The sequence below is a fragment of the Cricetulus griseus genome, assembly GCF_003668045.3.
Source record: "Cricetulus griseus strain 17A/GY chromosome 1 unlocalized genomic scaffold, alternate assembly CriGri-PICRH-1.0 chr1_0, whole genome shotgun sequence".
NCBI lineage: Eukaryota > Metazoa > Chordata > Mammalia > Rodentia > Cricetidae > Cricetulus > Cricetulus griseus.
In genome coordinates, this window is record NW_023276806.1 from 179095698 (window position 1) to 179119951 (window position 24254).

At 38.9% G+C, this 24254-nt stretch overlaps 1 protein-coding gene across 1 annotated transcript in view; it reads right to left on the reverse strand.

The window, feature by feature from the left end:
- Positions 1–17232, reverse strand: part of Sema3e (semaphorin 3E) — a 248153-nt gene extending 230921 nt beyond the window's left edge. Inside the window, exon 1 of the mRNA XM_027393496.2 lies at positions 16463–17232. Coding sequence (XP_027249297.1) covers positions 16463–16583 — 121 coding nt within the window. The 5' untranslated portion in view covers positions 16584–17232. The remainder of the gene's footprint in view (positions 1–16462) is intronic.
- Positions 17233–24254: the final 7022 nt, after the last annotated feature.

Genomic DNA, 24254 nt, shown 5'->3' on the forward strand with positions numbered 1-24254 from the left:
GGTGACCATTCCAGATTCATTTTGCATAAAAATTTGTTCAGACATTTTTAAAGACTCCTGTTTATTTTACTCATGAAGAAAGATACTAATTTCAAATTCATATTTCATTGAGTATAATTATATAAGTAAATTAATAATACTTATTTAAAAAATAGCAGTGACATTTATTGGTCTTCATGTTCCAAAAAAAGCCAAAAGCAAATATGCTATACAATCTAGTGGAAAAACAGTCTCAATTCTCAGATACTGCTATTTAGCTAGAGCCTTGTGATAAGTATTGGTTCCCTGGTTATTGGTTTCCTTCGATGATGTAAAAAGCCAAATCAAACCGAATTAATAAAACCAGATTTAATAAACAGGGCAAAGAAAAGCAGAGCAATCCCAAGTGACTCTCGAAGGCAGGAGAGAGTGCACATGGCAAATCTATGGGCCAGGTCTTAAATACCTCGTAGGCGTGGCCTCCATCAGCTTCAGAGCAGGAACTGAGCTAGGCCGGCTTTCTGAGGGTTGGGGTCTGGAAGGGGAGGAGTGAGGCCAGGTTCCCAGCCGAACATTTGGGTGGGGTTTGGAATGGGGAGATAGTGAGGCTGCTGCAGAGATTTCCAACACCATGATCTGTGTATTTTATATTAGAAAAAGTAATTTCTAAAGCATTTTTATAACTAATGCAAGCCTTGACGTTTCTAACTAGGCTTTCTGAAGATAATAAATGTGGAAACTGATGTCAAGCAAATTAAGCAAAATCTACAAATTGGAAAAAGTGATGCCTCCTGGAACCTCATATCCTTCCTTGGACACCGTATGTTGTTACTATGCTTAGGGTCTACACAGCCTGACAAGAGTTTGAGCAGGACTTCCCTTAGCTTCAAACCCCACATAGGAAATAAAAGAAAAAGCTGGCTCCACCGTGGTTATGCAAAGCCCCCAGAAGAGCTGACAGCAATCTCAATGCAAATGAATAGAAAGCATATTTGACAAATCAGGCATGTCAGCTCAGGTGGCCTTGATAAATAAAGGTTATCCAATAAAGGCATGCCCTGTGAGCAAGGCAGACCTCTCTGGATGAGGAACTATGGTGGACAACTTGAAGAGGAATGCTGACCAACAGGAACATGACCAGAGCATGGTCAACATCTTTATAATCCCCAAGGAAAGAGACATATATGTTCATCTACAACAGAAGGCCACAGCATCTAACTAAATATTTATCGAACTGTAGGGGCTCATGTCCTGGAGGCATGAAATGAAAAATTTAAGACGGATCGAGCTGAAGAAAGATGCAGTAGATCAGATTGAAGATTATGTGGACAATGCTTTTTCCTCCACTAGACTATTAAAAGCTATCCTGAACAAATACAACATGGCAGATGTGTGGCCGCCTGACTGCTTGGTTAGAGGCCACAGAACTGATTCCTAACAAATTGGGCAGTAATCAGGAAATATCACTTATTCAATAACTTCCTAGATATGAATAAAAACTTTCCTAAACCATGCCTTTTTTTTCACTTATGATTTTATTTTAGTCTTGGAAATAGATAAAATGCTAAGTGCACCGCACTGGTTTCAGTTGCCTAAGTACAATTAGGGTTTCAATGCAGCAGGTATTACTCAGCCATCCATCCCTACCTAGCACCTCCTCCCTCCTTCCCTCACTTCCTCCCTCCTTCCCTCACTTCCTCCCTCCTTCCCCTTTTCCCACACTATTTCCTCCCTACCAAATACCAGCTTAGCAGTAACTATGGGCCAAACCCTATTCTGAAGACATTAAAATGTTTTCCCATTAATCCTCATCAATGAAACAAATGCTGATTATTATGTCTAAAAAAAAGAAAAAAATACACCAATAAAATTTTCCTTATGTTATTTGTTTTCTAAGTAGTCTTTGAACTAGGGATGAAAACAACAATGTGTAAAATGAAATAATTTTCCTGTCTTGAATGGACCGATATTAAAAAAAAAAAAAAAAAAAAAAAAAAAAAAAAAAAAAAGACATGGGCAGATTAGAGCAACATTTCAGGAAAAAAAAATCACTTATCTGTTCTGTAAAGATCAACAGAAGGAAAGAGAATAAAACTGAATGAAATAAAGTTAGGAATGGACCCACCCCAAATTATTTGAATGCCACAGTAAGCCAATCCCAGCTGTTATTCTTTACTTTGGCTCTCCTCAGGGAGAGCAGGACGGGGAAGTATGGGTAAACAACCTGCTGCATGAGCAGCTGGGCTTATTTGTAATGGAGGAAAACAGCAAAGACAAAGGGCAGTTTTGGTGGCTAGCACCATGAATGGAGATTTGGGAGGCAGGCTGCGGGTGGGCTCAGGAAGGAGATGCCACAGTGATGTTACAATACACTGCAGTAGTGATAAACTGTTCTCACAGAGCACACCCAGGAGGCCTTTGCTGGCCAGGGCTTTGCCAGCCTATTACAGAATTAATCCAATAGCAGTTCCCTATTCCTTACTGATTGCTCACTATGTGAACATTCAACAAGGAAGCAACTCCAAAGTCTATTCTAATGATCCAGTGGAAATAACTTAACAGAAAAAGGCAAAAGAACATTCCTAATCCAGAACAACATGCTGTGGTTATTACATGTTGGTTAATACAGAAATGCAGTTGTCAAGTACAGTGATTATGTGCTCTAAAATAAAACTGCATGTAAAAGAATTCTGGAGTAGTAGTCATTTTGCAGAATACTATGGATGTCTTTCTAAGAAATTATTCCCTTATTAGCCTAAAGACATTGGTATAGATTTAACCAGCCTAGCATCTGGATTAATGTGAAGTATCATATGGTTTATTCTTAGAAGCTCCACTAATATTTAAAATGTAAATTGAAAATAAAACAAGCAATTTTTCACAGTCAAATGTTAAAAGTTTTGTTTATCAGAATATTCAGATATCTGTATCTTTGCATATTTTAGCTAACATGAGAACCCAAAATATTTCCTTTTTATTATGTTTTATACACTCTTAGAAAACATTGTCTAGTTCTCTAAGTTCCTAAATTTGGATAAGAAACATTACATTAACCAACTGTTAGCTTGTAAAAACAGTATGCTGATCAACCATAACTATTACTTTTTCAATTCTCACTATCTTATTTCCTAACAATCAGATATTTATAATGCTAAATCAAAGATAACATGATCAAATTATGCATCAAATAACCTCTTACATGGAGACACTGATAAAAATAAAAATAAATTAAGAAAAACAGAAACCACTTTGCTTTGGTCCATGAAGGACAAGGCTTCAAAACCAAAGTGTTGAGCGAACAAATTCTGACTCATTCACAATGACTTTTCGGGTACTGAGGTCACATTTATGATTCCTTTGGCCAGTTTCGTCAGAATTTACCAGTATGGAAATGGAGGGGATGTTGCACTGGAATTGGGGGAGCATGACTGATACCAATAAGAGCAGATGAGCCAGTGATGCAATCAGGTGTCTAGCCCACATCTTTTCACACCACTTCTGTGGAAGCCTCAAACATGGTGTCTTTCAAATTGTTTCTAAAGCATGTTGGGTTTCTTTCCAGAACTTTTGAAATGAAGAACCTGGAGCCATCTAGCCCTTTTGAAGAAGTAGTAAATGATAAATGTTCCTTTCTTTTTTGTCATTGGTGTTCTCCCTAGCCGAAATCATTTCATTTTCTTTAATTTCTTTATAAAGTGTTTATAAGTGGCTTCCAGCCAAATTTTAAGTAGGTAATACTAATGACATTATGCAGAGCAAATATGTTACAGACATTAAAATAACTAATAGATTATATTATGTAACTAGCATTCATTAGAGTCAAAATAAACAATAAATACTGTAACTGCTACAAAAAATTTCAGAATCAGTACAGGCAAGATTGCTCCAGTGTTGACAACCTGAGTTAGATTCCTGGGCCCACATTATAGAAGAGAAAATTGGCCCCCAAAAGTTGTCCTTTCATCTCCACACACAGGTCATAGCACATAAGCCCACACAGTTTGCAAATAAATAAATGCAACAAAAGATTTTTTTTAATTTCCAAATCTACATGGATTTTCGTTAATTATATAACACTCATACTAAATAAATAAAAATTCCTCCAATTCACACAGAAATGGAGAGGGGTAATTGAACAAATAATGTGTGATACTACTGTGTATAGTAAATGCACAAAGTAGAAAACGGTTAAGTAGATACCCAGTAGAGTATATCTCTGACAAGATCATTAAATAATGTGGGATTACCATGGGAGCCCAGCAGGACGCTAGAAGGTAGAGAAAAGATACAACTAACTGGCTTATGCCTTCTGGCCCGCCACCCAGTAGTCATCCAGACTAAAACCTAGCTCTACTTTCTACCAAAACTCTATACTTACTTAGACCTTATCTGGACATTTACTACATAAAAAATGTCTTGCTTTTCATGGTAAGTCTCTTTGTTAGACCCCCGAAAACTCAAGTATCCGGGGTCCCAGGCCACGTTCTCGGTCACCCCAATCACCAGGCGGATTCGAGAGCTTGCTGCAAACTGCACGAGGCTTTATTGTAATTTAATGAGCTAACCCCATGTTAGCTCGGGTCTTTCACCCACCCGCCATGGCGGATGGCTAGAAAAGACGGTTCGAAACCGCTGCGTACAGATCTTTATAGTGCAGCGTAAGGGGAGTATCTAGGGGTACGCACAGGCTCACGATTGGTGTGCCTCCAGGCTTGGAGGGCTTGCCCTGTGTTGATTGGTCAACTGGTTGTTATGGCCCATAGGCCCTCCCAGGGTGGTTGCTATGCTCTCTACATCATTGCTGTGCGCTTGTCCGTAAAGCACACCCAGGGTCGTAAAGCATAGTGCCACCAGCTAACTTCTGATTGGCTCCTTGTCATGAGACAGGCATATGACTTTCTAGTGTCTGGGACAAGGTCATAGAAGCACATGTTCAGCCATTATGGCTGCCAAAAGGGAAGCTGGTTCCTTCATCTTTACAAATACATCTTGGGTCTCTGGGGAAAGTTGGTATAAGGCTCTCTCTCTCTCTTTTTCTCTCTCTCTGTCTCTGAATGTGTATGGGGGTGAGAAAGATGGAGAGAGAGAGAGAGAGAGAGAGAGAGAGAGAGAGAGAGATTGCAGAGGAGAGGAAAGACTTTATCTTAGAATAACTTTAGGTTCACAGGAAGATTGTGAAGTTAAAACATAAGGTTCCCATATCCCTGGCCCCAGTTTTCCATTTATTGACAGTTTACCTAAACTGGTCAGTGATGGCCCATGCCTTTAATCCTAGCACTTGGGAGGCAGAGGCAGGCTGATCTCTATGAGTTTGAGACTGCCTGGTCTACAAGAGCTAGTTCCAGGACAGCTTCCAAATCCATAGAGAAACCCTGTCTTGAACTTCAGCCCCCCCAAATAAAAAAACAGTTTACCTAACGGTAACATTATCACAGGTAATGACCAACATTGATGCATAATTATTAACAAAAATTCAATCTGTGTTTAGATTTCCTTAGTTTTTACCTGATACACCTTTGCTACCCCCCCCCCAGGATCCTATCTAGCAAAACATTTATATTCATAAAGTTGTTTGCCTACATTCTAAAGACCTAGCTTCATGCTAAGTCTCTAAATATTGATAAAACTCAACAAATATTCAATTCAAAGAATAAGACATTGTTGAATGAACCCATCTTTTGTGAAAAGCTAAAAACTTCTAAATTCTCAAGGTGAGAGATAAGATTCAGAGCATAGGGATTAAATAGTGTTGATGTCATTCTGTCATTGGTCCAGAGAAAATTCCCTTGGTGAGATGTAGATGTTCTGGAATTTCACAGAATGCTTCTCTGCAATTGACTGAACTTCTGAACTTAATATAGAAATGTGTCAAATTTACAACAAATGTGTAAACAATAAAATGTATTCATATGCTAAGCTTCAATAAACAAGTGAATGAAAATCATGTTTAATTAAAACTAAATAAGGAAATGGTACCATAGCTTGGCTTCTATGCCATTTTATCAATACCAACCCTATAATTTGGACATTAACATACTGTATTTAGCAGCAGCCCTAGATCAAGTTGGCTTTATTTGACCACTATGTGAAAGTCAACTGAACATGTTTTCATTTGAAATTCAATAGATAATAAACTCCCATTCTATAACTGCAAGTTTTAAAAATGACTTGAATAATTATATTCCCTACATAATGGGATCACAAAAATTCTCCCTGGACTTCAAGTAACTTAAAGACAATTCTAGAAACTAAGGAACAGTATAGGTGTCACAATATCAAGTTATATTACTAGGTGTGGTACATTATTCTGTCTTTTGGGGCAGAATAGCTTCATTAGCTTCTTTTTAACCCTGAGGAAAAGGAGTCTCAGAGTTAAGTGACTTCCAAGAATGACAAAGTAGAAATAGGACACCCTGTGGACTCAGATGTAAAAATTTAAAAGTTGTTCATCTGTACCTTTTCCACTGTGGCATACTGCTTCCCAAGAACTTGGCTTTTAAAGAATCTGGAGAAATCAGACAGGCAGGGAGGCCTATCAGGAGAAGAAAGAAGTCTATGCATTTGAGGGATGGAAGGGCCCGACAGCATGAGGTCCCCAGTAAAACTTTTCACTCAGGAAACAAGCAATCAGGAGTAGTAAACAGCTACAAGCAATGTTGTGAGCACATTTTTGTTTGGCCTTTTGATCTACAGTATGTTTTGAACTCAGAATTTAAAGCCCACTTCAGTCCCCTCATTTCCAGGAGAGGATGGGTCAGGGGAGCAAAAGTGAGCATCACCTGTGAACGGCTCTTTTCTTTCTCTTTTCTTCTCATTCTCTTTGCTGCTGTTCTATCTGGTGGAGCAATGGCCACCTGAAATCACCAGTGGGACTTATTCCAGAGACTTTATGCCCCCATGGCAACCTATAAATAAAGCTCACTTTTTATTCTGGCTTTCCCATGCTAAAGCTCAAACCAATGAGGACTCAGAAGTAGGTAGGTCTGCATTGATAATAGTCTGTCTAACTCAAGTTTAGCTACAGATTACATCAATTAATAGGTTCAGCTCCCCCATGCTCCCAGTGCCTCAATTTCATGGTATCTCTGAGCATCAGATACCGGCCTGAAAAAAAGCAGGCTAGATAAAGGAGATTAGATTTCTGGTGGTCCAGTTGACTATTCATCTAATATTTCAACATAAGGTGAATTTCAACAAATTTTAACTACTTGATCATTGTAATTTTTTCTAATTTAAAGACTTAGCTTTCTGGCCATCAAATTAGATAACAAAAATAAAAGGAGGTTTGCAGGTAATCTCTGGATGAATGAATACATTTCATCCACTACAAGTTGTTTGCTTTTCATTTCTGGCCTAAAGTGAGGAAAAGAATAGGAATGTGGGGAAAAACTGGGATAGAGAGGGTGCGAACTGCACATTGGGTAGCATAGGACCCAAATGACAAAAAAAAGAGGAAGCCGGTGATTACCCAAAATGGCACCTGCATGCCAAGTAGTGTTTTTAGAAAAGAGGATTACACATAGATTGGAAAGTGAGTGATGCCTCCAAAGGACTTCCTGAAGCCCTGCTGTTTCACTCACCAAGGAGAAAGGAGGTGAATACCCACACAAGGCTAAGTCCCTCTTCTAAAGTGTGCTTTATTGAAGGAGCCATAAACAGTGGCTCAGGATGCCTCAGTTTTCTTGGAACCTTTCACTTTGCACCCCACCTAAACACACATACACACACACACACACACACACACACACACACACACAGAGAGAGAGAGAGAGAGAGAGAGAGAGAGAGAGAGAGAGAGAGAGAGAGAGAGAGAGAGAGAGAGAGAGAGAGAGACTCCCCTTTGGAAACTCCAGTGTCCAAGCTATTTAGTCACTCCTGTGGCAATGAGCACTTGCTGAGGTCCAGCTAAGAGTAAGTAGTCAATGCTGTCCCAGCCATCCTACCTTGTTTGTCCCAGAAAGGCAGAGCAGAAGGTTCTCTTTCACTTTCAAAGCAAACACCACATGCTGAGCTGATAGCCGCCTACAGGACACTGTTTAGACTAACCTTGCTCAGTGGGGTCTGGCTTTTGTAATATCAGCCCTATTGTGCTTTACAATGTTGGGTCTACAATTACCTTTGTTAGGTAGGTATTTTTAGGATTTGATTTGTTGCCTCCAAGGTGCCACTGATAAAGTTCCAACTTCCTTTAAATTATTAACAAAGTAACTCAGCAGTAACTTCTAAATACAAGAGACACCAACATCCCATACTACTTGTAGTCACCTACAGCAGTCAGAACTGATTTTAATGAAAACTCTTTTGCTTTTAGTGAAAACCAGTGATGAGTATCCTCCCTTATTTTATATTGGAAGCTAAGAGTTTGCGAATGATTACTTTTACAATTAAAAAGCAAACCAGCACAGACGATACACTCCCACTGTCTTCTGGTGCACTGGGTCAACTTTGAAAAGCTCTTAAGGGTAAAGTTTTAGACCACATCAATTTCTGTCATCTTCCCTGGCACTCCACAATCTGCAAATTAAACGCCACAGTGCTTTAAAACCGAGAAGACTCGTGCTCATATAACACAAATTACTTGCTCAAGCCATGCAACCAGAAGCTAGGTTTAAATTAGGCATTCTTCATCAAAAACTAGGGGGATTGAGGCCATCAAAATAAGAATGTAAAGTGTTTTGTAATGTCTGGGCCTTAAGTATTTGTTCTGTTTACCATTCCTGCACTAAGCCCTTGGGGACAAAGCACAGAAGCTGAGAATTTAGTTACCAAGCATAGATGTGGAAATTAATTTTTCAGTTTAAAAAACTTCAAGCAGTGAGCCAAAAGTAGTTGCATGCACCTTTAATCCAAGCACTCAGGAGGCAGAGGCAGGCAGATCTGAATTTGAGGCCAGTCTAATCTACAGAATGAGTTCCAGGGTAACCGGGGAAACTTAACACTTCCAGAACTACACAGTGAAACCCTGTCTCAAAATACAAAAACAAGGGGCTGGAGAGATGGCCTAGAGGAACTGGCTGCTCTTCCTGAAGTGCTAAATTTAATTCCCAGCAACCACATGGTGGCTCACAGCCACCTGTAGTGAGAGCTGGTTCCCTCTTGTGGTGTGCAGGCATACATTCAGGCAGAACACTATATGCATAATAAATAAATCTTAAAAAAACAAAAACAAAACAAAATAAAACCAACAAAAAAATTCAAGCAAACGAGTGAATTTCTCCTATATTTTACAGGCCATTACCAGGTCAGAACATAATAGATAACAGGTGTGAGGTTCATGATCTACACAATAGAATTCTAATAGGCAGAGCTGGTTTTGAATAATCAATTGCCTTGATTACCACAGGCTCACAGGAAGGCATATTATCAATTCTGAAGACAAGTCAGTTTTTTAAATCATTAGTCATTAAAAAAAAAGTTTTCCTCAACAGCAAAAACTAAAACCTTTGGTTTACATGTGGCATTGACATTTTTCCCCACTAGAATGTCTCACCTAAAAATTCATTGTCATTTTTATGATGTATACAGAGAACAATGCTTGCTTATGTCTAAGGAATATCTAAGGATGTCGACATTTCTCTTAAGTTTCAAAGCCTGTGCTATGGAAACCCATTATTGAATATAACCAATCATTTTCTTATATGATTGACTATTCTGAAGCACCAGGTGTGAAATAGCCACACGTGGTACTGGAACTGCAGAGGTGATCTAATTCGTCACTATGCACCCTTAGAAGACATTATGAATCATTTCATTTGAGCACTGTTTGGGTTTGACTGGAAAACTCAATGGACTGGACCACCTTACCACTGCAATGACAGTGTCTGAGGGGGTATGCATGCATGCAGAGTGCATTTCTGGATTCCTGCTGACCAAATTCCTCAACTAAACCACAGAATGGTTTAAGATAAAGAAACCTGCAATGAACCCTTTAGATATAAATAAGGAAACCGAACTGACTCAACAGATTGTTAACAATTTCTCCCAGTAACAACTACTTTAATGGCTTGCTGGTTTATTATGTACTCACAGAATTGAGAGGTGATCTCATCTTAGGAAGAGAAAAAGAAACAGAAAGATCCTACCATGAAATACCCCGAGGCTAAGTGACAAATACACATGACTACTGAGACAAAAATATACAAAATAAACCGCTAAAAGAATACTTCATTATGACACACATGTATATATATATATATATATATATATATATATATATATATAGAGAGAGAGAGAGAGAGAGAGAGAGAGAGCAGTCATAGATCACATTTTACATATACAAAATTGCCCTCACAAGGATTTTACGATGGTTGTACACACAAAAATTATCAACTAGTTCTTTATAAACTCCTTTTATACCTTTTTCTAACCCTGACCCTCATGATCCTTAAATTCTATAAGAAGAAATAGCAGTTTTTTCTACTGTGATCTTCAATACCCATGTAAGACCTGAATGACTCATAGAATGACTGAGAGAGGTTTTGTGTATAAGATGTACTGATACACTAGCCATGTAGTATCCAATCAATATAAGAATGTAAGGCGAATAAGTAACACTCTTACATAGACTTTTCTACACGAAGCATTTTTGTGAAAGCCCAACTCAACAAAACATATGATTCTTCAGATTTTGTTCCATGTCCATTTCTTAACATAAACTGTTTGTTAATAACGTCATCATGTCATTCTCACCAAAACTCCCTGGTAGAGTCTGGCATGTAGGTTAATGTTTACTCCTGAGTCCTATTTAACTACTGTGATTATGAATCATACCTTATGACCAGTTTTTATTTATTAACACCCAGAGATGTGTGACTAATATCAGTACTGATAATGAATAGTTACTGGCTGGGTAACTTTGAGCTGGGTCAGGAAATATCAGTTTAATTACTGCCTTGTTTTATTCGATTTGATTTTTTGTTTTCCCAGGATAGAAAATAAACATCAGTCTCCAGGACAGTCATGCAAACCTTTTTTTGTTTGGTTGTTGTTTTTTGTTTACTTGTTTGTTTGTTTTGTTTTTTTGAGACAGGGTTTCTCTGTGGAGTCTGTCCTGGAACTAGCTCTTGCAGACCAGGCTGGTCTCAAACTCTGTCTTCCTCTGCCTCCCGAGTACTAGGATTAAAAGATTAAAAGCTTGTGCCACCACTGCCCGGCTCAGGGAAACCTTTTGTTAATACTGTATTTTAGTGTCTTGTTTTTATAAATATAAAAAAATTGAGATGTGAGATGTAAATCATTGCAATAATCAGAGCAAATATTTGCCATGAAAAATTGACAATGAGAATGGGGATGTAGCTTAGTGGTAGAGCAGTTACCTAGCATGGATTAAGTATCAGGTTCAATCCGCAGCACTGCAAAATAAGAAAAAGAGAGAATAAAATCTCATTTTAAGCCAGGCAGTGGTGGTGCATGCCTTTAATCCCAGTGTGTGGGAGGCAGAGGAAGGCGAATCTCTGTGAGTTCCAGACCAGCCTGGTCTACAAGAGCTAGTTCCAGGACAGCCTCCAAAGCCACAGAGAAACGCTGACTTGGAAAAACAAAACAAAACAAAACAAGAAAAATTGACAATGAAGATGGACTAATGATCTTCTAAGTTGGCATAACTAAGAGCCAAATGTATGGAAGATGGCCTTTAGAATGAAGGGTTTATGAGAATCAACCATAATATTTTATATTACTTTAGAACAAATTCTTCCTTGTACAGAAGCACTGCTTCAACACTTGTCCATATTTAAGGCCCTACCATTCCCAAGGGTTATTTCCCTTAGAACATGCTACCTTCAAAAATAATCAACACTGTAGTTTTTAAGAAATATTCGTAATAGCTTGGCTGTGGTAGCCCTAGCCTTTAATCCTTTAATCCCAGTACTCGGGAGACAGAGGCAGGCCAATCTCTGTGAGTTTGTGACCAGCCTGGTCTACAAGAGCTAGTTCCAGGACAGCCACCAAAGCCACAGAGAAATCCTGTCTCTAAAAACCACTATATATATATATATATATATATATAATATATATATATATTTTAGACGACAAAGTACATTCACGAGTATTATAGTGACAATAGATCTTCCCTAGCCCTCAGTGAAATATGCAAGAAGGGTACCACAGCAATCAGTTTCTTTCACACTGATGCAAAACTGCCATTATAAGCAAGAATAGGACATTGGAGGGAAGCTGCTGATGTCAAATCCTGAGCTCCCTAAACTATGACAGGTCTGTGTGTAAATAGTTAGAATGCCTAAATACAGACAGACATACTGCTTAACAGTTTCTAGGGCAACGATTATATGTATGAGTATCTCTTCAAAGCTTAAGTTTCCATTGATAATGTCTACGTATCTTGACTTAACTGCCTCTTCCCCAAACATCCTAGTAGAACACTGTTTTGCTGAAGCACCACTCTCTGTGTCTTCTGTGACCATCATTCCTCACAGGGACTTTGAACTCCTATCTTCCAGACTACCTGATTGACTTGTCTCTGATTGGATTCTCAGTTGACGGGGCCTTTCTACAGTTACTGTGATTGCTTCTTTGCTAATTTGTTTTTTGTTTTTTCCTTCTCTCAACAACATTATCAAGAAGGCTATTTTTGTCTTCTCAGGAACCTCATTAATGTAGGATGGTGACAGATAAGGACAGGGCAGACACCAACATGGAACAATTCAGTTCTTCAGGCCTCCTTCTCTTTCTTTCCATTTGCTCTTTCTTGAGGATCAGTTTTTTTGGTTTTTGTTTTTTAAGAAAATTCTTTGAACAGAAAGTTCGTTCTTAATAATCTCATCACTATCATCCTCATTAGCTGAAACAAACAACTAAATGCACATTATGCATGAATACTTTACAACTTTAAAGTTGTTGCCTTACATAGTCAACTTCAACTCAAATCTTGACTGAATATTCTTTCAGAATGAGATAGCATCTTGCCATCCAAATTTTCATTTCTTTCTTCCTTTCTTTCTTCCTTTCTTTCTTTCTTCCTTCCTTCCTCTCTCTCTTCCTTTCTCTCCCTTCCTCTCTCTCTCCCTTCCTTTCTCTCTCTCTCTTTTCCTTTTTCTCTCTCCCTTCCTTTCTCTCTCTCCCTTCCTTTCTCTCTCTGTCTCTCTGTCTCTCTCTCTGTCTCTCTCTGTCTCTCTCTCTCTCTCTCTTTCTTTCTGTGACCTAGAACTCCCTCTGTTGAGTTGGCTGGTCTCAAGCTCAGAGATCTGCCTGTTTCTGCCTCCCCAGCGCTGAGATTAAAGGTGTGCATATCACCTCCCAGCTATGTTTTCATTTGTTAACTAAACTTATTTGTTCTTATAAAATTCATCAAAAGATACATGTATTTCCTGAATTGGAGTTGCCTTGTCTTTTCATGTACTCTACCTGCCCCAGATGGACAATTTTCTGAAAAATCAGATGTAATGAGACAGTAAGAAGAACAAAGGAATGAGCACCTTGCCACCCCAGGTGAAAATTGCTTGGAAACAAGCTAGGAGGTGCTCTCTATCCCATACTTCATTTCTACTTATTTGCCTTCTTCTGGAAAGGTCTATTTAGAAGGGAAGGGAAATGAAGAGATTGGTGGGTCTCTAGATATTTTTCTGAACATGCTTTTATATAAATTGACTCAAGCTTTGTGTATGACAGTTAAACGTCCTCCACAAAAAAAGATCCCCCCCCATCTTGGAAGTGTGGGGGTATAAGAAAAATACCCTTCTCCAACCCTTCTCCCACATGGTTCAGACCACTGCCAGGAGAATGATGGCTGAATACCACAGGCTACCTCTAGGGAGCTGACAGTGTTACCCTGTGGGGTCAGGCAGCAACACAGAGGTGTTGTGTCATATACACCCATATGTCTTACGTTGAAAGACTGAAGATCCATTGGTAATTTTAATTGCTTAAATCCTCTTGCTACTGAAAAACCAATGTTACCGTCACCACTCAGTGTTTCAGACAATTAACCTGCAATGCACTATTCCTAGTATTTGACTCTTAAAACATCTACTGAATCCCAGAGTGTGGAGAAGTAAAGGGTTCATTTTGTGTTGGCTGAACTGGATGTCCTTGCTTTGACATTCTTTGCTTTCCCTGTCACTGAGGCACCTGTGGCACAACAAGCATTTGAGGCTTCAGGTTGCCTCTCTCGTGTAATCTCATAGCTGGCTTTCCTAACTAAATTGCACAAATTAAGAACATTTTACTTGCAGATGTATCTACATTATCTTTGTATAAAACCATCACCATAAAAGTATCTTTTTGCCAGTTCCAATTAAAGGTGAAGAAATGCCAAAGAGAAATCCTGTGACAGTTTTCAGTCTAGTGCACACAAATACTTTTGTATCCTCTCAACAACATATGACACAGCACATAAATATCAGTTACAGTCATTTCTCTGATTACGAGAGACATCTTGAAGATGAGCTTGATAAAAATGAGACTGACTATACCATGCAATTTTGGTACACTGACCAAATTGTAAGCTTTCCTGTTGAAAACCAAATGAGACAGTCTGAAAAACATACTGATACAGACCTATCAAAAGCCAAGTACTCCTGAGGTATAAAGATTAATAGAAGGCATAACAGAATAGCAGCAAGTCAAAACTGACAGCTTGTCCACTACTCTTCTTTTTTCTCTACATTTTTATTCAGTTATGTACCAAGAAAAGGAAAAAAAAAAACCTATGGCAGAGTTGAAACTAGAAGGAAAAAGAACTAGCTAAATCCTCTTCCATGAGTCATGTGTCCTTTTGCCTGAATTCCATCCTTCTTCATCACCTAATACTACCCTTCCTTGGTCTGCTTTCTAAGTGTTATGCTACACCTATAGCCAGTTATGCTTGCTCCTTGTTTACAGTATACATTATAAACTAGGATCCACATATCAGGGAGAATATATAATGTTTTTCTGCCTGAGTTTGGGTCACCTCACCTAATGGTGTGTTTTCCAAGCCCATTCATTTTCCTGATTTTATTTTTTTTCATAAAACCCCTATGACAAACAGTAGGCTTCATTTATACCAACAATGCATGCTCAGAAAAAAAGAAATTAGGAAAAATAACTCATTCATAACAGTTCTAAGTCAAACTCCACTTGTAAAGAAACGGAACCAACTTAATTATCTCTGGCATCCTCATTTTTTCCATATTCCAGCCCATCAATTTTGTACCTTGATATTTTGGTTATAGCTTCTCATATAGAGACTTTGATACCTGTCATAATGTAAATCATTCTAAACCAAAAGGTATTTGCTAATGCAAGACACTACATTTTTCAATACTTTACAGATGTGGTGTTAATGTATTTTTTTAAAATTTTGGTACTGACTATATAATGTAACAAGAAAATTATCTAAATTAAGAAGATATCCATAATCTAAGTATTAAAATGAGAAGTTTCTACAGTCACCACTACATCTCCTGCTGCCCAATAAGAAGACAAAAAGACCAATTATGTCATACAAAATTCAGACCTCTGCTTCCAGCTTCTACCTTGTTCTCAGACTTACAGGCTCTGTTCTTTCCATAATGAAAGACAATTTAGAAGCTTACTCAGTTGAAAAAAAAAATGACTCTTATGTAATCCTTATTATTCCATCTCTTCTTGTCTTCGCTGGTGGTGGTAATGAATACTTCATTCCCAATAATTTATGCCAAATTCTCTTGAAGTCAACAAAATCACTTCCTCTTAAAACAGGTTTTGTTCCTTGTTTGTTTGGTGACAGGAGGACTCATGATTGATTTTGAGTGGTCCTGATGCAAAACTTATCATCTTTTGATCATTTATTTATGAATATGGTGTAAGACCTAAGTGCAGAATAAAACACTCTGCTAGACCTTCAGTAAAATTATGATGAATGCACATTTAAAGGAAAAGGCTAGTGTATACTAATATATAGTCACTATAGACACTTTTCCATGATTGCCAGTAAACTGCTTTATTCGCCACACATCAAAATACTCTAATAACCAACGCAGTGTGAAGGCTAATGTGTATTAGCTGTTAGTCATTTTAATTACGCAGGGATGGTATCATCCCTCCCCCTCAGGAATTTTTCCTCCTCTCAATCTCATAATAAAGAAAACAAACAAAACACCCAACAAAAAACCAAAAGTGTACCTCCATTTTTAAAGCCTGTCCCACACACCTCCCACGATGCACGTGATGGCATTTCAATACCTACTGCTCATTTGGTGGATTTAGCCTTTCCAGCTATTAGCAAATGCGCCCCACCTTCTCAGGTCTGCACAGAGGTGAGTGAACTTCTCAGGAATAATACCCGATTTTTCTAGGGCAAAAATAACACCTCCAAGTTGGCATGCTATGTAACACTTTCTCCAGATGAGGTAGGATCTGTTAACTCGAGGTGCTCACTCTCGTAGGTGAGTTTTGCAGTATGTTTCAGGTTCACTTTTGAGGTCTTGGAAGATAATGGACCTGTGTTAAGTGACTTTTCCATTTGGGCATTTTCCTAACAAAAGGATACAGAAAGGTAACCTACCTTTATGTGACAGGCGTAGCCTGGGGTAGGCGGGGTCTGCGGTGTGACCTGGGGTCCAGAGCTCCAGCAGGTGACCCCAGAGCAGCAAGGTGAGGATGCGTCCGGGTCCGGCCGGTGCCATGCTGTGTGCTGGCTCTCCCGTAGCCCCTGCAGCTTCACTTTAAGGCAGGATTGAGTTTTAACTTAGGACTTCCTTCCAGGGCCAACTGCGGGCGACAGGCTTTGTCACCAACAGAAGGGGTTGTCATCAGAAAACACCATTCCCCAGTGCCGTTTGCCAGGCGGTATTTGGATCCGCAGAGCCTTTCTCTCCTCGGGACTGGTGGTTGAGAAACGCGGAGCAAGAGGGCTTTTAAAGGAGCGCGTCTTGAGAGCCAGGTCCCGCCTGGAGGGCTGGGGCTGTCGCCGTCACCCAGCCGCCGGCGTTAGGAGGAGGCTGCGGCTGGCTTCAGTCTCCCCGCCAGCTATTCATTGAGAAAACAGCCGGAGCCGACCAGCAGCCTCCCCCAGCTCTTCCCCCAGCCTCCCAGAAGTCAGCCTCCTGCACCGACTTGCCGAGCAGCCGATTCTTCTTCGCCTCTCCTCTCGCTAATTAAAAGCAAGAAGTGCCACTTGCGCCAGGAGCGCGGATTCTCCACCCAGCGGGGATGCCGCCTGTCAGCGCGCTGTTTACAGGAAAGTTCAGGCAGGGTTGAGCCCGCGCGCGTTTCTAGGAAGTGTCTCCAGCCCACGTGCCCCGCTGCATCTCCGCGGCTGTGACGCGCCCGCCGGGCTCGGGAGACAGGTCCTCACCCTGGCGGGGCGTGGCCAGGAGAACCTGCATAATACCCCGATTATTTAAGAATGTGAAAGGCTGGGACGTGGCCTCGGGAAGGACTTTTAAAAGCTGCCTCACCAAGAGGGATCCTTGAATAAATGCACTTTTTAAATCCTCTGCCACCATCCAGTAGCTAAATTAATTTGGTCGCCCTTGCCACAGACTCTTGTCCACAATTCAAGCTTTCTGTACTGCTTTCATGTATCTTACAAATGTTGCTTTTGACTCTTGAGGAAAGTGTGTCTTTCAAGAGCCTGGGGACGGGGGGATGCCACCCCCCCCCCATTGTTTCATAGACGGGTTAGTATGAAAGAAGGGATTTGCCTTAGATTCATTTTTATAAAGCGAAAAATAAACCTCACTTCAAATTTAAGAGAAAGTAAACGTTACTGGTCTATACCTCATGCAGACGAGTTGAGACTGTCTACCCGGTGGATCTGTGTAACAGACTTTAGAGAACTCAGGATGTCAGCGTCTTAGAACTCAGTGTTGAGTAATCTCAGAGTTTATTTTCTTGACACCATGTTTGTGTAAATAAGATTAACACAATAGGTCAACTTCTCAATGCATTTTCAATCAGTTTCAAAAACTAAAGCAAACATTCTAGAGCTGCTGGCATGGAAATGAATTGTATTATTTCAAGATAGCAATAAGCTGTAATAGAAATTTGGTCTGACAGCTGAGAGTTAAATGGTAAACAAATGATATCAGCTATGGGGACTTTTTTCTGATTCTTTATCCTGCATAGCAATGGCTGTGGACAACATTTCAGAATTGTGTACTTCAAATTTATGTGATTTTAACAAAAAGGTACCTTAGGTCATTCCAATAGCCTACATTACATATAAGCAAAAAGTACCCATGTTTAAGGGATGATATGTTCTTATACAAGCAGAGTATATTTAGCGAAATGTAAATGTCACTGGAGATTATAAATAATTAGATTCCCAAGGTTTACAAAAGATAACAAACTCTAAACAGTATTTAATGCCGAAACAACACGAAATATGTAGACTCTTAGCATGGGGTGGTCTCCAGAGGCACTCACATGTTTCAAAAGCCAGGCTGATGAGCTACAGATCCAATTGTGATATGTGTAACTTCACAATGCTCTTTCACTTTATTCCAGAATGGAAGTAACCAGAGCATGGGCAGCAACTTTAGCAGCATTATCTAAGGCCAGGATTCTAGGGAAAGAAAGTATTTGTAGGGTCTGTGCCCTTTCCTAAAATGAAAACCCTAATTCAACTAACATCTGCTTAAGACTACAGTCTGTCCTGGATTTGCATGGGTTAAAGGAATACTAACATCACTGCTATTTTATTAAGACACAAAGTCAATGGGGGATAACAAACACTATTGATGCTAAACTTTTTCTTCAGATTTACATATCATCCTCAAAGTGACTGTAGAGTATATACCACAGGAACCAATTCCTTGGGCACCTCAAAAGGTGCTCTGGTTCATCATGTTTCTATTATGTGTTCCTTCTAATCATCTACATGGCCTTTCACCTTCCTCTGTATGTGATAGGAAACACACAGATAATGTGAAATAAATAAATACATAAATACATAAATACATAAATACATAAATAATGAAAATAATGACTTGTAAACTAAACATCCAGAACTTTTGAAACTCTCAGATTTCTCCTTTCTCAGGCACTCCTTTGGAAAGTCTTTGAGACAAAATTGGCCATTCTTCTTGTGAAAGAAACTACAAATAATCCTCGGAAGTGGGCTTGCCTCTCAAATTATCATTTCAGTATGACAGTTTGGACATTGGTATTACTTTGAGTAATTACATATAAACCAAGAATAATATAGACATAACCAGGACATAGAAGTCATAATACTTGGGACAGTTACCATTTACTTCGGGAGACATTGGGTTGGGGAAAAAAGTGAAAAAACAAAATGAACAGTGAGTACAGTGTCTTTGTGGTTTTCTGGTCTCAAGTAAACAGCAGTATCTGGTGATTCCATGTTTGATTTGATATGCTACAAGAGTCTTAGTCTAAACAATAGAAAGACATCATGGAACAAAACAGGTAACCGATGCCAGAAATAGAGTTATTTTTGTCAACTCAAATGTCTCATTGTGTCCCATTGATGTTAATCTTACTGTGTGAATAATCTCCATTTGGAAGTAAGAGGTAAGGATGGAGGTTGGGAAATGAAGAAGACCAGAAGTTTCTGGCCCTTCCAATTGGTAAAGACACATTAATCACTGGATCCCCAATTTTATGAGTGGAAGAGAAACTGGCCTCTAACACAATCTTTCCCAATAGGTACTCGGGTCTGTCTTGTGAATCATGTGGAATATTTGTTAAAAGGACAGATTCCTGTTACTCTCCTGGCTTTCAATTTGGTTAAAGTTTTACATATTAAATTTGGTTTACACAAATTCCTTTCTCCAGTATTATCTAAACATTGGACATGAGTATTCTTCATTTGCCATTTTTCTTATTATAACATGGGCAATTAAGTCCAACAAATTTACAAAAAATAAAACAGTGGCCTCATACTAAGATCTTTCAAGTATGTGCCAGACCAAATACAAATTGTGAACAGATATCTCTGCTGAGTTTAAAATTATCTTATGTACTTTAAGAGACTATGCTTTGTCGATGCTACCAGAAATAATCCCATCTTTCTTTCTGGGCATATGGAACACAATGTTCCTAGTCTCTTGGCAATTTGTGAAGCCGTTTGCCTAATTCTGATCAAAGAAATTTGAGTAGAAATGGTAGGTATTCTATCTAGCCTAAGACAGTGAGTAGGTACTCCTAAGAAATGTTGTTTTCTCAGGGCTTTTCTGTAGCAAGACTGGAGGACTAAACAATGAATGCTGGGGTAGGAAGTTAAAGCATCTTAGATTACTGAATCATCATATTGGAGGCTGTTTCCTGAGAAAGTTACTCAGAGACACAACAGATGTTAAATGAACAGGAATCAAAAACTTTCTTTTGCTAAGCTATTTGGATTGTGTGTGTGTGTATGTGTGTGTGTGTGTGTGTGTGTGTGTGTGTGTGTGTGTGTGTGTGTGTACCTTACCAAATAGCACAAACTCACTTGGTAATATATGTATATGCTTTACTTATTCTGCTTTGGGAATCATGGTCTCAGACAATCCAACAGAAAGTCACTATCCTTCCTGTCTGTGGTTGGCATCAGCAGAAGTCACTAGTAAAGCCAGAGAGAGTGATGTGGAGACTTGTAGGCTAAATAGAAGGTAAATTGATTGCTGGAGACAGTATAAGAATAGTGGTAAATGTCTCTAGCTTTTCCAGTACAGTATGCAGAAATGATGTCATAAACACTATTTATCCATAAACAACATGGAACCACACCTCAAGGACATCATGATTAAAGCTATTAATAGGCCATAGTATCACAATAGCAACGGTGTTGAGCCTTTTTAGAACTAAAGATAAAATTTCTTCATGGTAGCCATGGAATTTTGGCTTCACTAATCCCTCATCTACTTGTGCTAGCCCTGCTATGCCAAGGATCTCCAGGCTAGAGCATCTCAAGTGTCCCATCAATGCTGCAGCTGCTGCTTCCTATGGCTGAGGCTGAATATTACAGACCAAACCTGTTGATTCTTTTATTGGCCTTTCAGTTAAACTGCTTTATCTCACAAGATTTGCCGCTGCATTACCTGTCTCTCCTAATCTGTAATTTTAAAAGTAGAAGACAAATAGGTAACTGAATTATTCTCCATTTTATGCTTGCCTTGGTAATAGACTTGTTAATAGACTTGTAAGATTAGTCCCACTCTAGGTGCAAAATCTACTCGTCTGTGTGAAAGAGCTTGACTGGTACCATTCCTTTTGGTTTTTGTTTGTTTTTGGTCTTTCAACACAGGGTTTCTTTTTTGTAGCCTTGGCTGCTCTGGAACTATCTCTGTAGACCATGTTGGCCCTGAACTCACAGAGATCTGCCTTCCTCTGTCTCCTAAGTGCTGGGGTTAAAGGCATGAGCCATCACCTGCAACTGGTATCATTCTAATGTTACCATTTAGATGAAAAGTCAGTTTGTCAGCTTTCATTGAGGTTAGCCATTCCAGGAGGATGATGAGGAAGAGGAGCAGGAGCATGAGGGAGAGGAGGATGAGGAGGTGAGAGAAGGAGGAAAAGGAAGAAGGTAAAGAGAGTGATGAGAAGAGGAGGGAGAGAAGGCGAGGGAAAGGGGATAAAATATCTCATAAAATTTTCAAATTCTTTGTTTATGACTTAATTTTTCTTCTCATCTTCTTTGAGGTTTTTTATAATTTAAAATGTCTTTAATGGTTTTTAATCTTAGAACAATGTTTACCCATACCACATTTTTTTTTGGCAAAATGAAATTACTATGGATGTTAGTCACCCTGAAAGCCCTTTAATTTTTAGGTATGGGATCTAATTTCTTTCCTGTATGGGTTACAGGGAATTATTTTTAAATGACAGAGCTCTGCATTTAAAAACTACACAGTAACCTTTATAGACTATTGCACTATGTTTTCCATGAATACTGGATTATCTGTTGTGACCTTGTGAGCTCTGGGGCCTTCTCTGCTGAGCTGATGCCAATGCTTTGCTAATACTCTCAGCACACAGTGTTGTGTTTCCCAGTGTTTTCACTTTTACAGAGTAAAAATAATGATTGCTATTAATGTGTTGTTTCTTATATCCTGGACACCACTCAGACATCTGTGCAGAATTCAATTAAAGCCTGAGAGCAGCCCTTTGCAGGGCATTGCCTTTTCATTGGCACTCACACAGGAGGAGTCTCTAGGACAAAGATGCCCATGACTTGTCTATGATGAAGCTCCATTAATATGAACAACTCCCGTATTAAACTTCGATTCCAGATCTGAGTTCCAAATAGAACACTCACCTTTCAGGCAAAACTACTGAGGCAAAATTAATCTCAGTTCTGCCAGTTTCCACCCTATGTAATTTATCATTAAGACATATTAATAACACTGCATTACGTTTTAAGTAAAAAAGTTTTTCAGGTGCTTGCTGCTTTAGTCAACAATCAAAACCTGGGATTGACATCATCAGCTACATTCCTCCATCCCAGGGTGAGTCAGTCACAAGGCAGAAAATTGACCATTTTAGGCTGACGTGTCTTGACTAGTCATCACTGGAGCTAAATATGTAATGGAAAAACTATTAAAGTATTCATTCTAAGTAACTAAGAAAATTAGCATTTTAAGGAGAATCATGGATATTTGATTTCTGGATACAGATATGTGTATATTTATAATCATATCCATACACTGTGTAGACACACAGATATACATATGTTGTTAGAATTACAAGAAGATAAAGATATCTTCAAGAAAGCATTTAAAGGTAATACATCATTTATAAAGAGTTACTGATAGTTATTTTATATAAAATATTTCAATAATTTCAAGCAATTTTGTTGTTAAAATAGCTAAACAAAAGATAGTATTTTATATTGTACCTGCATAAAAGTAGATTAAGTGTGAACAAAGTATTAAATGCTACAAAATGTAGCAAGGATTTGTCTAACCTTTGTGTCTGAAATCTCATAGCCGACTTTGAGACCACCCATAATTTTTTTTTTTTATTTTTCGAGACAAGGTTTTTTTTTGTGTGTGTGTGTAGCTTTGTAGACCAGGCTGGCCTGGAACTCAGAGATCTGCCGCCTCTGCCTCCCAAGTGCTGGAATTAAAGGCATGTGCCACCACTGCCCGGCTTTTTAGAAATAAATGGTCAAAGTTTTTCCATTATGAGGTACTTTGAGGTAATATTTACTTTGTAAAAAGGGGAAGGAGAGAGGGAGAAAAAAGCAAAAAAGAGCAAAATGACAATTCAGTGTTTACTTTTTAAATTTTCCATTATTTATTTCCAGGCTCAAAGTCTTTCACCTCTCCATCATTGCTTAACTACAACTGTTAAAACCACCCAAACTCATTGGCATGGAATGATTTACTTATTCAACATATATTTATTGAGAGTGATTTTTGTTTTTTGAGACAGTATATCTCTGTGTAACAGTCCTGGTTGTGATGGAACTCTCTCTGTAAACCATGCTAACCTGGAAATTCATAGATCTCTCTGCCTCTGCCTCCTAAGTACTGGAATTAAAGGCGTGTGCCATTACAACCCAGCTGAGAGTGCAATATTTTAAGATACTTAGAAAATGTTTGCTTTCTTCCTATAAATAATTTGGATCTCTAGTGAGAGCACAGAGACCCTAGCCATAAAGCTGGGGAACCAGCATTGGACTGAACCAAGCCCTCTGAGTGTGGGTGCCAGCTAGGAGGCCATGGAAGTCTATGGGACCTGTAACAGTGGAGCCAGTGTTTATCCCTAGATCACAAATGGACATTGGGTGCCCATTCTCTATGAAGGGATACTATTGTAGCCCAGATACAGGAAGGAGGACCTGGGCCCTCCTGCCAATGATGTGACTTTGATGGTCCCCTGTGGAGGGTCTAACTATCCCTGGGGAGTGGGTGGGGGTGGGTTGGAGGGTTGATGGGGAGCATGGGAGGATGGGAGGGCAAGGGAATGGGGGGGATGGATATGTAAATAAGAGTGCTTCTAAAATAAATAAAAAAGAAATAATAATAATAATTTGGATCTCATCTGTAGGTGTTCACCCTGTCTTAATAGAAGTTGGTCATTATGTAAACATTAAGTGAAGAAAAACTAATCTGTCTCCTAAAAGAAGAATCTAGACAGTATAGTTATCCTTTAGTGGGTTGGCAAGACACTAAGAAAAACTGCCAAGAATATTTTATTGTTATAGTATCTTCAGTTGTCATATAACTGAGAAATAGATACAAAATGGATACAAAGTCCTATAAAGCTGCCATCAACTCTATAAATGTACATGCTTCACATTAAAATAAATGGAAACAAACATTAAATGTAAAGTTGCAAAGAATGTGGTGGAAAATCAAAATATTTTAAAATAAACCATGTCTTGGCTTAGACAGTACATTTTA